Source organism: Merops nubicus, unplaced genomic scaffold, assembly GCF_000691845.1.
Source record: "Merops nubicus isolate BGI_N331 unplaced genomic scaffold, ASM69184v1 scaffold21759, whole genome shotgun sequence".
In the NCBI taxonomy this organism is placed as follows: domain Eukaryota; kingdom Metazoa; phylum Chordata; class Aves; order Coraciiformes; family Meropidae; genus Merops; species Merops nubicus.
Window position 1 is genome coordinate 1 of NW_008633329.1, and position 14,695 is coordinate 14,695.

General features: G+C 42.3%; 1 protein-coding gene across 1 annotated transcript; it reads right to left on the bottom strand.

The window, feature by feature from the left end:
- Positions 1-2,663: 2,663 nt before the first annotated feature.
- On the bottom strand, positions 2,664-13,895 carry ALG8 (ALG8, alpha-1,3-glucosyltransferase; the record flags this gene model as incomplete). The annotated part of the gene is made up of 12 exons (XM_008948228.1): positions 2,664-2,895; positions 4,049-4,121; positions 4,824-4,921; positions 6,634-6,773; positions 7,640-7,779; positions 8,076-8,196; positions 8,300-8,403; positions 8,820-8,946; positions 9,468-9,535; positions 10,504-10,613; positions 12,297-12,490; positions 13,817-13,895. Coding segments are annotated over 12 exons (1,486 nt in total), but the record flags the coding sequence as incomplete, so codon positions are not given.
- Between the last annotated feature and the right edge of the window lie 800 nt (positions 13,896-14,695).

Consider the following 14,695-nt stretch of genomic DNA (forward strand, 5'->3'; position numbering starts at 1 on the left):
CTGCGCCCAAAACTTCGCTTTGAAACGACTATTAACTAAAATAAAACAGCCTAAACTCCCATCCCGCAACCCCCCCGCCCAGACTAGGCGGTTTTACCCGGAATCGGGGGAGGCGGGGGGTCCCGCAGTTCTGAGGCCGCTGGGTGAAGCCTCTGCAGTGCCGGGGAGGCTGGGCTGTAATTAAATTAGGGGGTTAATTAAACCCTGAAATCAAACCCAGTTCCTTTTCAGAGCTCTTCCTCCCAACAGATTAAAGACTGAAAACTACCATGGTGTTAATTTTTCTTTTTAAAATAATATAAACCCACATTAAAGCAGTTACAGTACCAGGATTGACATAACCATTAAACTTGTCTGAACACATTGTGGATCCTAGAGGATTCCAGGCCTCTTTCCTAAAATTTATTATTTAGCTTTTCCCCACACAAGAGGAGGCTAGGCTGTCACCACTCCTTAGCAGAAGGTGCTGAAGTTGGGGCAGGAATCCTCGGAAGATTTTGGATCAACTTGTAAGGCACTGCTGGAGAATTGCAGAATCCTTTAGGTTAGAAAAGACCTTTAATATCATCAGGTTCAACCATCAACCCAGCGCTGCCAGGTCACCACTAAACCATGTCCCTCAGCACCACATCTCTACAGGTTTTCAATCCGTCCACCAACAGAGACTCCACCACTGCCCTGAGCAGCATCTTCCAAGGCGTGACGACCCTTCCAAGGAAGAACTACTCCCGGCGTCCAAACTAAACCTCTCCTGGTGCAACTTGAGACCCTTTCTTCTTGTCCTGTCACTTATTTGGGAGACCAGACTGACATCCACCTGGCTCCAGCCTCCTTTCACAGAGCTGTCGAGAGTGACAACTCAGCCTCTCTTGAGCATCCTTTTCTCCAGCCTAAACAACCTTAGGTCCCTCCATTGCTCCTCATTTGTCCTCCAGACACTTCATCAGCTTTGTTGCCCTTCTTTGGACATGCTCCAGCCCCTAAAGGTCCTTCTTGGAGTGAGGAGCCCAAAACTGAACCCAGTACTCAAGGTGCAGACTCCCCAGTGCCAAGTTCAGGGGGACAGTCCCTGCCCTAGTCCTGATGGCCACACTATTTCTGATCCAAGCCAGGATACTGGTGGTCTTCATGGCCAGCTGTTGATCAGCCCCTCCAGATCCTTTTCCATGAGGCAGTTTCCAACCACTTTTCTCCCAGCCTGGAACATTGCAGTGGGTTGTTGTGACCCAAGTGCAGGACCTGGCTGTTGGCCTTGTTGGATCTCCTATCATTTGCCTTGGCCCATCAATCCAGGCCATCCAGATCCCTTTCGAGAGCCAGGGATCTTTTTTTTGGGGAATACTACCATGCCCCTGTGCAGGATGGCACCTATAGACAGATAAACATGAGCATTGTTGATGCCTTATCCTGCCCAGAGCTTCGTGGCTTCGACTGAAGGTAGAAAACAAGTGGTAGCAGCACCAAGGCACTGTTGGCAGTCACAGCAGCCAACAAGAACATGGCAGAGTAGTTAAGAGTTAAAAAAAAAAGCAAGAACCCTAAGAAAGTAATGACGTGAAAAAGTCCAAAAATGAGCTTACTGGCTGTGAGAAGTTTCAGCTCCTTGGTTACAAATACAAGCTATTTGGTTACAAATGGATGCAGCACCTACTCTGCTGCCCATCCACTCTTTAACATCCAAAATAGTCAAAACATCAAGATCCCAACCCTGCCCTGACCCTTGAGGGTCATGTTCTTCAACTAATGTAGAAAAATTCAAGAACTACTGGAAAAAACACAGTTCATCCTTTGCCCCCTGACAGTTTCATGTGTCAGTGCTGGGGTCCAAACCAGAGCTCAGGTTTCCACAGAAAAGTAATTCAGAGACAGTTATGTAGGGCTTTAAAAAGTACAATGATGAAGTGCACCAAGCTGTAAGTGACTGACATCTCTGTAAGGGTAGGTGTAGAACACGCTACACCTCTTCCTCAGGGTGGAACTGTGGACATGTGGTCTTCTGCAAATAATTATTATCTAGCCATGTTATCTGATACATTTGTGTTTAAAGAAGCCTCCTTACTTCAGAGCTCTTGGTCTACAAAAATGCAACGAGTATTAAAATCTCTTCGCAAAGAATCTGTGAAACAAGAAGATCAAAGGGCAGGTAATTCAAACTTGAGTTTTGGGTGTTCAAGACCTTGACAGAGCACCTCTGGACAAGTTTCTATTTAGACACTAGTGTGAGTGTCTCTCAAAGTAGGGCTGACAGAACTGAAAAAATCCACAAGAAATGCTCAAACAAAAAGTATCAAGTTTTTAATGTACATGTTCCACAGAAAGCAGTTACAATGCTGCACAGCAACAATCCCTGGTAATTTGCCACAGCCATTTTTATTCAAATACAAACAGCAATGGGAAAGCTGGGCAGGTTTTTCCTCAGGACACAAGTCTGGCCCTCGATAACCTTCACAGTTGATCCACGTCAAGCAGCATCTGACCATGCCCCACGTCACTGTGATGAGTGCTTCTGTGAGAGGTATCCTCGTTGGGCAGTGTAGGAGTGTTGGAAGGAGAACTCCTCTGGTGGTGACGGTACATGTACGCTCTGTCTGATCAAGAGCTGTGTCCCCCTCACCGTGCCGGATAATTCCCTCCCGGGGTAACCCAGGGCTGGTCCCAGCACTTCACTCGGCCTTCTGTCGAACAGCAATTCTCTCGGTCAAGACCGAGACGTAGAGCTTCAGCCACGCGTAGGTGACACCCACAGCACAGTACACAGAGGTCAGCAACAGGGGGACAAAAGGGAAGTTCTGTTTCCAGGGGGTCAGAGGAAATACAATTTCACAGAAGATTTCCAAAGGCACTAGTTGGATGAGGTAGATTGTTTCAAGCCAGTTAAGGAGAGGCCTCTCTCTCCTGTCAGGGAAATTAAAGAAAAAGACAGGGTTAAAATGTGCGATGTTAACTGAAAATAACTGTTCTGCTTTGCAGCTATCGCTGGTGACCAGTGCAAAGAATATGCCCCTTAGTTCACAAGAAGGCTTTAAATAACAACTTAAAGATTCAGTAGGAAAAAAACTGTGTGATGAGAAAGAATACAGTGAACTTCCATCTCACTTGGCTTTTACACCAAGCCCCATGATGCCATGATGGCATCTAAGTGGAAATCTCAGCAGCTGCTTCTCCTGACAGCTGAATAGAGACCTCTGTACACACACGTGTCCACCAAAGTTTTCTGACTGGAAACGTCAGATTCCTCCTCCTCCCCTTCAACAAGCTTTCTGTAGGACCTACAAGGAGTCAATCTCTCTCACAAAGGACATCAGCAATAGGGTTTTGCCTGCAGGTAGTTTACAGGGGAGTTCATGTTTTTCTGGAGGCAATTAGGTTTGTTTTGGCTAGTCAGGAACAAGAGACTTGCAAAAGCTCCATCTTTAGACAAAACCAAAGCTCTTACAGAGGTTTTCAGTGAGAGACAGAACGTCTCTCTTTAGTTCTTAAGTCAGTATGATTGAATCCTGGAATACGAAGTGGAAAAAAAAGCAGTCCTGTTGATAGAGGAACACCTGCTAAAAGCAGCTGACTCAAGTAGTGAATACAGGTTTATAGCATTTCCAACATCCTTCATTACAGCTTGGTTTTGCCACAAAAAGCTTGAGAAACAGGAAGTGGAAACTACAGGGGTTATAAGGATAAATGCTATCTTTTTGAGGTCTGACTAGGTGACCTTTAAGGCTCCTTTCAAACCCAAACCATTCTATGATCTTGGGTCAGGTGAGTAAGAATCAATCCGTATATAAATCCTCACCCAAATACAGAGGAGGGATTCACAGCTTGCTGGGACTAACTGGGCAGCTGTCCTAATTCAAACACAAGGATGTGCTGTAATAATCCTAAGCCTTGCCTCCTGAGAAGAGAGGAGAGGCAGCAGCATCTCTGGACTAGAAACACTTCAATTTGGTACTTCAGCATCACTTGTCTGTGCTGTTCACTCCTTCAGACAATGCTGTTTGCAGTGACAGAAGAAACAGTTTTGTTCTTGGCATTGGGAACAAGTTTGTTTCATTACCTGAATAGAGACTTCAATGAAGAGAAGCTGTAAACAGTAAACAGCAGCATAAGCAGGATCTTAATTGGAAGTTCTGAAACAAGGAACACAACATACTTTCCAAATTAATCAAGAAAACCTTCTGCCATATAAATTGCAGTATTACATTTGCATTGTCCAGCTTAATTATCTTCCCCAAACAGAACTAAATGTTTTATAGCTTAGGACACAAGAGTAAGCATAGATAATTACTAAAGCCAATGCCTTTAGTAAAAAGGGAAGGAAGAAAGAGGAGGAAGGAGAGAGAGGGGAAAACAGCTTTTGGTCACAAAGACAAATCTCTCCCTTTACATACTGAAGTAACTGATGTTGCTCCATGCTGTTTTAATTTAAGCACATCACTGACAGCATGAAGGAGCAGTCAGCTGGAAAACAGCCTGACAGGTTTGTGGTTTCAAACTGCCTCTAACATAACCATGTGAAGCAAAAATAATAAACGGGGAAGTTTCTAGAACTGTGGCAGAATAAGTGATAAATATTGACTATGACCATTTCCCTTTTTTAATTCACCTTAAAGCCTATGGGTCTTCAACAGCATTTTAAATCAACCTTTCTTTTCACTAGTTTGTATTTATGGGAAAAGGCTGACATACAGACTCCTGCAACAACTTATTACATAAAATAAATGAAACCCATTACCTGGCACCATCTCTGGGGAAAAAAACCCCACAAACAAAGAAAACCCCACAACCCCCAAAGCAGTAAGATGAAAGCACAAAGTGGGAAAACACTTTACCTGGTGGTGTATACAACAATGGAAACAGTGAGAAATGCCCTGTGGTTGTCAGAATCAAGTAGATGCCAGCATCCTTTGCTCTCTGAACAGACAACAAGCTAGAAGTGACAAGAATTTTGTTATGCTTTTGTCTTTTAGAGATGAACCTTAATTTCAGTAAAACACTACCCAATTTACAAGAAATGTAAGAACAGGTCCAATACAGCTTTTAAGTACCCCAGTCCCTCCAAACACAGGACCTGTGATGGAGTCTCCAGCTTCCAACTATGTGGCCTCTGAGATAAAAATGCAGGAGAAAGATCAGCCAGGAAGCCCTCCCCCAGAAAACCACCCACCCACTGAACAAAAAATATCAGAAAGGCCTGAAGTTTTCTACAGACATTCCTTTTTCCTTTGCCAGCTGACTGCCAACATTGTCATCCCTACTTTTTCCTCTTTCCTTTAGTTTTCTCCAGAGTTAATTCCCTCCCTCTCACAATTCCCACTTCAAGAGTTTAAACTTCTGAGCAGTCTGTAGAAAGCTGATGAACTAGAGCCTCACTTCTACCAAAAGGCCTTAGTGCCTCTTATGGGTAGAAGCTGTTCTTGTCCAACACAATGCAGGAAGTCCCTTTCCTCAGTTTGCTTCTGAACAATCTAAGCAATAAAGTTTTAAATATGAATCACAGCACTCAAAGCTTGAGCTGCCTGGCTCAATCTTTTTTACATTTGTCCCTGACAAAGTAGATCTTTAAACTTACCTGTTCTCAGAGAGAAAAAAAAGAACTTAAATTATGCATGCTTGCCAAACTTGAGTCTGGCAACCTCCCCATAGCAGGAGTGTTGGAACTAGATCCTCTTTAAGGTCCCTTCCAACCCAAATCATCCCATGAGTATGGCAGCAACATCAAATGCTTCAAACCAGGCATGCCAATTAATTTTTCTCTTTGAAAGGCAAAGCCACAAGACACATAATGAATAGGTCTTGGGACTTTTTGGGTGCAATGAACATACTGCGTAAAAGCTCTAGTAACAGTGGGGGACATAAAAGATCCTACAAAATCAGCCTGCTTTCATCCACCAAGTTACACAGGTGAAATGTTTCATCAAGCCTGTTCCCAAGCTGCCACTAAGGAAAGGACGCTTCAGGGGTAAGCTAAATGACTTCCTAGGAGCTGTGTGTCCACATAGAGGCTAAAGCTGACCCCCTTTCTTTTGTGAGCATGGGTTTTGAGGGTTTTTTTTTGCATTATTCTAACAGAGATCAAATGCCTGAATCCAAACACACTGATTTTCTGTCATACTGTGCATCTTAATACAACTCAGCATTCAAAGAGACACAAAAGAGCACATGTAGCGCCCAGGCCAGCGTGTCAGACTCCCAAAAGCAACTGCTTACTCATCCCAGCACCACATGCTTCTGTTCTCCTGATCATCTGTAAGTTAGCACAAAGCTTTGCTGTGCCTCGCAGAGCTGGTACGGGAATCAGCTACACCCAACAAAGCTCTGCTTAAAGCTTCCATCAATGCAAGGGATTGTAAAGCATGAGCCACTGTTAGTGTGGCATAAAAGATCACGTTTGTTTGTTTAACACCACACCAGTTTCCTACATACACTGTACCTACATCAGCACATTTTACTGCAAAGGCACCTTTTACTGGGCCCGAGATTAATTTACTTGAAGCACACTAGAATTTTACAGCTGAAGGCATTGTATAAACGTGTTCCTTTTCTGAAATACACTCAAAACAAATGGATTCTCTTTGAGGATCTGTCAGCAAGGTGTTGCAGGTTCAGTTTGGCCAAGTGCTATGTACAAAAGTCACTCACCTCAACGGCAGAATAGCGAGGAGGATTGCTTTCTCATGCACGTGCCAGCCGAACACGAAGGAGCTCAGCGCACAAAGAACAAGGCACTGTAGAAAGCCTCGGGGCCCTTGAGGTTTAAACCAAAGACAGAAAACAGAGGGCTAGAAACAACAGGCAAAAACAGGACTTCAGTGAAAAGTTTGGCAAACCTGACCACAAGCCATTGTCCAAAGAGATTCTTTTCAATATTAATAAACAGCACTGCAACAGGTTATGCTTGTGTAAATGCACAAGCATTACGCAGCAGTGGAGGAACCATATCTGTCTGGATGTATAAGCAGAACCTGAGGGACTCTGTCAGTGTAATAGGAGGGGAAAAGCAGACAAGGACCACAGCCAAGTCCCTGTTATTTGTGCTGCAAGAACTGTCGTTGAATCTGAGCCACTAAGCTGATTTTAGTAATGTTACTACATAAAGGTGTTGAAACAACTACTCGGTTAAAGGCTTATTGCTCCTCAGAGTGAAATGTAGCCAGGTAATTACTTAATGAACTGTCAATTCTTTGGTCATCACGTGAAGAACACTGCTCTGACCTGCAGCTCATTCTGTTGGGAACACAATAAGCTGCCCAGACAGTCCCATCAGTATCACTGCTCACACCCTAGTTCAACTACCTTTTGCCACAAAAGTTTACTACTACCTCAGCATGCAGAGTGATTTTGATCACTCTGTGGTTTGTGCTTTTAACAATCTTTTAACCATTCTAGGGTTGACAGGGGCCATAATTTTAGCCATACTTGAAGAAAGTATTTTATTATTTTAATAATTTAATAAAGATACAAGAATTAAGTTAATATATTTATTAATTCCACATGAATCCTAATAATCGGTCTTTTTTTTTTTTCTTTTAGAAGAACACCTACTTGTTGCCCTAGAATTAAAAACCACGTGAAGTGCACACTAATCAGATAAAACCTACTAGGGACAAAATACATCAAGTCTCCAAAACCCATTAATTGTTCTTACCAATATAGATATGAAAGTACAGATTAATGTTGCCAGTGGAGTCACAGAAGGGAGGACTGTGTGTTGAAACTCTTGAACCAGCCCTCCTGTCATCGAGGCTTTAGGAATTTTTGTGGGATCAAGCAAATTACACTTTAAACCTATGAACAAAACATAAAAAAAAAAGGCACTAACTGATAAATGTTAAAGAAAATGAAGTAGCTGAACTAGGTAAACAGTCAAACTTTTTCTTTTTAAAAAGACAAAGAGGTAAGAGTGACTTCTGACCTACCACTGGAAACGTATGATGCACTAAACTGCACAAACAATCAGATGATACAAGGCAATCTTGAAATGTAATTTACTACCTGCATTTAAAACAGGGAAGAAATACTAAAATCCAGAAAGCTCCATCTGCAAATAGGCACCAAATTGCAAGATTAGGAGGATACTGTACCAAAAATTGTTAGTGCTTTATCCACAGCATTGTACAAAGCCCAGAAGTTAGGGGCCCAGTAGGCATGGCAGAGGCCTCGCTTGAAAGGAAAAAGCCGAGACATGACTTGAGGCAGCTGGCCCTACAGAAACAGGAAGAAATGGCCTCTTTAGATGAGACATGGTTTGTATATAACACCATTTTCTAACAGTTCAGTGGAACAACAGGGGAAAAAGGGTTATTACCAATACTATGAAGGGGCCCAACGAAAGAGCAGAAACAAGACAGACAATCAATCCCAGAAGAGTTACATGAAGCAAGCTGAAACTTCTCCACTTCAGGGATCCATCTACAAGAAGCAAACAGATTTCAGTACTTTCTCTGTCAAGAGAAGCAACTTCTCTGGTTAATGTGAGGAATATCACATGTTTTTCAGTGCTGAGTGGAGAGAAATCCCAAGGAGTATCAGAAGCTGTTTTCAGAGTCCTAACTAATAATTTCATAACTGGAATAACACTTACAGCTTTGAGCTGCCACCTGCAGTTTGTTCATGTTCTTTTTTCCAAGTAAAGAATGCACTAGAAACATGAATTTACATAAAGAAATTTCAAAGACCTTTAAAGATCTTACCAACTCTGCTACCCAAGTAGAATTTTCGTTTGAACTACAGACATATCACCCTGATGGTATCCAAGTGTCTTGTGTTTTTCTGAGGCCCCTCTAATAAACACAATCCCCCCCAAAGTGAGAAAAAATCCATCCTACCTGCATTATTTGCAGTAAAGCAATAGGATCGCAGCAAGTAGATGCCATATGCTGGGGCCACATACAGGTAGATATGTTTGAAATGAAGAAGGACAGCAAAAAGAAGAGCGCCTTCTAAATATCTTTTCTAGAAGAAAAGCAGAACAAGCCCTGAGCTCCTCTACTTGTACTCCCCTTTGTAGTAACTTTTTAATGGTCCCCTGTTGTACTCCTAAGGTGACAGAACATTCACCATAGGCATAATGAAAAAAGTATTTACTTCAAATGACAAGCTCAGCAGTGTTATGCACAATAAGTACAGAGGAGCTGTGACACGATGGTCGGAAAACTGGGAAAGGCCTCCTGTCCCCACAGCTTCAGAGGTAGGTTTTCTAAGGACTGATGACGTGGCAGGAGACAAGATAGCAGGAAACCATGCCATGTTGCTGAGGTCTAGAAGAATGTAGCTTTCTCACAGGGAATGGCAATGCTGCAGCACCAGCAAGCCATTATGTGGAGTTTCAAGTTCTCTTTCCCCCCAAACTCAACAAATAAGTAGACATCCACCTTAGCACCTCCTAACACCTTCAATAAAAGCAGCACAGCAAAGATAAGTAATGCAGCTAAAATACACATGGCAACCAACAGAAAATAGCTGCTCAAGTTTACCTGACACAGTCGGGCAACAGAAAGAAGCATCAGCCCAAACAGAAAGCCATTGTACTGGAAGTGAATATCTGGACTTGAGTCAAGGAAGGAATAATGCAAGATTTCTTTACTCCTCTCAGTCTTCTGGGGAAAATTCAAACTTACAAACAGTAAGCTCAAATTAAAACGGAACTTAAATCAAGAAAGTAACCTTAAATTCACTCCACCTCAACAAGAAGTTACTACTTAACCATATCCCTAAGCACAAAGACCACTAATACCGGTACTTTATCTTGATGAAGGGAAGCGTAACAATCCGACCACATATCTGCCATGCAACTTATCTAAGTGAGAACAAATAAAGGCTTAGTTCTCAAAAATTTTTGAATTTTAAATATTAGTTCAGCCTCCCATTGGTTAATGGATGGAGACAGCAACCCTCAGTCTACTTCTAAGCAGGCAACTTAAATAAGGTCGGGGACAGACAAAAGTAGTCCTTCCTATCAAAGAATTCCTGTTGTTTTCCCCCTGTTCCCTCCTCAGCTAGATCAATGCACTTGTCTCAAGACTGATTCACCATAACTGAATTTTCTGGAGGTGTTTTTTATATCCTATTTAAAAAACCACCATGCTAATTCTCATGTAATATTAACCAGTTGGATACAGTCTGAACATAAGCACTCGTGCAGGTTTTCCTTGCCACGGGACAAACCTAGAACCACACCCAGCAGAAAAAGAAGCTCTCTGCTAACACTTCTGTGTGCAGAGAGAGGAACAGCGGCCAGCAGGAACAGGCATGCTGCTGTCAGACTGGTCCACCTGCAGTTCTAGAGAATTAGACCAAAAAGCAAACAATTTCCTTTTTGCCAAATAACTATTATAATGAAAACATGAAGTTATTCAACTAACCCACAAACACAAACAGCACAGTTACTTGCTGTGATAGTAAGAAGAATATCCATGGGTTTGCACAAAATGCTGTAACAAGTTGCTAAAAAACCAACCAAACAAACAACAAAACAAAGCACAAATTACTCACAGTAGTTTAAAAGGATACGATCCACAATTAACAACCCAAAATTCCACAAGAGCAGAACAGCAAGAATAAATGGTGGCTTTTCCAGGATATCCTTTGCAGCTCGTTTTCCGTTTACCAATCTGCAGCACCTGAACATGAGCAGAAGAAACAGAAGTCTTGACTGGAACAGCCAACAAAAACATTGTTGCTTTGGCGAGTTGAGAAGTGCACTTAGAATCACAGAATCATTATGGTTGGAAATAACCTCCAAGATCATCAAGTCCAACCATCAACCCAACACTACAATGACCACTAAACCATGTCCCCAAGTGCCTCATCTACACGTTTTTTTTGAACCCTCCAGGGCTGGGGACTCCACCACCTCCCTGGGAAGCCTGGGCCAAGGCCTCACCAAAGCTCATCTCATTTAAGCTGAAGTTAACTCGTTTATTAGAATGGACGGCAACAATAAAATTCTTGCTAAACTAATCAAGACAGTGTCAGGAATTAAGTTTATTAAACAAAGGATCTTAAATTTCAATAGCTGCAGTATGTTCCGTGTCCTAAAGCTTATGTTATGTCTCAGGTTCAAGTCCCACGCTCAATAATAACTATACAGTTGTCATAACCTGCTACCAACTTCTCATGAATGACCAGTGTATTGCCCTGCCTAGAGACAATGTGCCACATGGTATTTAAGGTCCTCAGCTGGACATTAACCTCTTCATGGCTCCCCACCAGCACCACTATGATTCTATTGGTTTAAAAGATCTCATTACTTCTCAGTGTGAAGCCGTATAGGCCACATAATTTTTGAAGGCAAGGTTAGATCATAGTAAAAAGTAGTGGATGACTAGACACAAGGAAATTTTTTTATCATGAAGGTGGTGAGCCCCTGGCCCAGGTTTTCCAGAGAGGTGGTCACTGCCCCATCCCTGGAACCATTCCAGGGGAGGTTGGCAGCGGCTCTGAGCAACCTCTCTAGTTGCAGATGTCCCTGCTCCCTGCAGGGGGGTTGGACCGGATGACATTGACAGATCCCTTCCAACCCAAACCATTCTGTGATTCATGCCAAACTGCTGTTAGCAGATCCATTTTAAGAAAGTCAGCTCACTCATGCATCTGAGTGGAAACATTAAAAGGAAAAAAGTCACACTGAAAAGCTCGCCTGTTTCAAACAAAGAAAGTAAATGAAGGAGCTTAGGTAGCACTCCAGTGCAAGAGGGAACTTCACCCAGATTCTGAGCAGACAGAATCAAGTGAGGTAAGACCTTTACAGCTTAAGGTAGGCAACATAATTCTCAAAACATCTCCTCCCTCTATTCTTTAGGTGTTAGATAAACACTTCTTCACAAAGTCAGGGTATGCAGACAATCTTAATACTGTTAAATTACACTTGGAATAACCAGATTATGATCAAGAATATCAAAACCACTGAAATGACTTAGCATACTGAGATGATACCAGCAATTTATCACAAGTTTCCTTTATGCTCTTCTCTACAATAACAACAGTCATAAGAAAAGGAAGAGGAAAAAACAGTTGGGTGCACCCAAGCTGTCCTGTAACATCTATAAAGCACACCCAGTGACAGAAAATCCACCTGCAACGTGTAAACATGTACAAATAGGAGGACAGCAGTAACATCTCCACGAACAACAATTATCCTGTGTTTAGTAGCATGTTCCAAATTTCTCTTTGAATGGATTAAAAAAGCTTTGATATTTCCATGCATTTACAAGCTTATTTGAACAAATAATTACTGGTTGCTATTCTAGATCCATATATTAATGAGTACCCACAGTCCCTAAAATGAGAACATCAAGACTTACTCACGAACTGCATATATGAAAAGGATATCTGTAAAGATGACAGAAAGTCTTTGGAAGAAGATGGTTGCACGACTGGTGTAATTCAGATTTTCGATGACCAACATCTTGGGGTCAATGTACTTGGCAATGTGCGAAAGCATATACTCAAACCAAGCAAACAACGGTGGGTAATCCAGGGTCCATTCTGAAGTTGCCTAAAGACAAAATAAGATTAAAGTCTCTAACAAAATCCGTGCTCTTTGCAGCCCTTCAGGACCGTAGTTCCCACATAGCTCCTCTGGTTCATCACAGCAACTCAGCTGATGTATTTTACTGTCTTTAGCTAACAAACTTCAGAAGAAGTAGCCAGCTGTTTGGTGCTAAACATGATTTGAGCTGCTCTTCTGCTGCACTGGCACAGGGATGGGGTATCTTTTGATTAATAGAACGAAATTAAACAGCACTTTGTGTTTCTGCACCTAATCAGGATATAACTGGCTGTTCTTAATCAACTTGCAGCAATAGTGCCAATATTTTAAAAAAATCTCAATAAACCAGCTCACTGTGAATCTCTGTCTACATTAGAGAAGCCACCAGCAGATTCAGCCTTGTTAGTCTCAAGATTATTTTTATTCTTAAATCAACAAGTCTTAATTCTAATAAGTCCTTATCAAAATTAAATAACAGTATTTTATCTTTTCCCATAAAGGCCATCGTTATGCCCTCACCACCAGTTAACTCCTTGGCTGTGGAAACTGGAGAAGAGGAATGAGGAAAAGAGCAGGTTGGAACGGGGTGTATTTGTCAGCATGCACATTCCAAATTGCTTATTTTATGCTGCTGAAAGGCATTTGAGCATTTATCCCTGGGATCACGCTGGCATCACAGGAATTTGTTTTACAGTATTGGATCAGCCTGTCAGGAAGTTCTGAGCCTCACCAATCATTTACTCTGGGATACACTGTTCCCAGATGCCAATGGGGAGGAATACTAGAGCCTGTAATTACCCCAGAACTGAAGGAGATAGCTTAATACCCAAATCTAGGATGAGTCGATCATTGACTTAAAGGTGATTCACCTACATCAACATTGCTGTGTGCTAGGAGCACACCAGCAAAGGCTCAAAACTTCATCAGAGTGATTGATTTCAAACCTTATATACCTGTTTTTGTGACTCAGCTGTTAGCACAACAACCGCATATCGTTAACAAGAGCAGAGAGCAGCAATTTAAAACTTCCATGCAGCTTGCTCTTGAGTCACAAAGCCTCCTAACAACCCATGTGCCTTTTTTTCTCCCTTTTGCCTTCATAAGTAACAGCAGCTTCACCAAACAACTCTCACTTCTTAACTAAATGCTACGAAGGGCCAACAAATCGTGACTGGAATATTCTGAAGCACTGCACACAGTTGCCAACCACCTGTATCCACCATGTGTACTTTCTGCAGATATAAGCCTTGCTCCTCTAGTGTTCACAGGAGCTGACATACCCAAAATACCTCTAATTTATACACAGTTAAAAAACTCCAAACACATACTTACTTCATAGTACCACTGAGAGAGGGGCAAGTTGTGAGTGATGGCAAGCCAATTCCTGTGTACTTCAAAATCTGTGGAATAACTACAGAAAAGTTTGTATTAAGAGTCACATATATGCACATAAAGGAGAAATGTTTCAGAGCACAGCACCACAAGCAGATGAAAAGGAAACGTGTGCTGACCCGCTCTAGGGCAAGACTTTGATCAAGTAACTCAAACAGGAGCAAAGATGCTGCAGAAACTCCATGCCAAGGACGTATATGGGCAACATGCAATAGGACAAGAGGAAATTGCCTCAAGTTGCATCAGGGAAGGTTCAGGCTGGAGATAGGAAAAATTTCCTCACCAAAAGGGTTGTCCAGGCCTGGCTGAGGCTGTCTAGGACAGTGTTGGAGTCCCCATCCCTGGAGGGGTTTCCAAGCCGTGGAGATGTGGTGCTGAGGGACATGGGTTAGTGGGGACCTGGCAGTGCTGGGTTAATGGTTGAACTCGATGGTCTTAAAAGTTTTCAAGACTTTTAGAAGCAATTCTGTGTCTTTTGTCCTATCTGTAGAAGTATAAAATCATTTTAGTTGGAAGAGACCTTTAAGTCCAAACGTTCCCTGCACATCTCCACGGCTTGGAAACCCCTCCAGGGATGGGGACTCTACCATTACCCTGGGCAGCATCTTTTTAGCTCAGCCTTTTCTAACATTCAACAGCAAAATTCCAGATTGACTGATTTTTTTAACAGCAATTTAGTACTTTCTTTTAGGAAAAAAGCCACACTGCCTTTTAAAATTAAAAGGCATTCATCTTTCAAAGCTCTCCCCTGACCAACAACGACGCGAACAAGCTGTAAGCGCCCTCAAACACCCAACCAACCCCACCTCCCACGGCAAG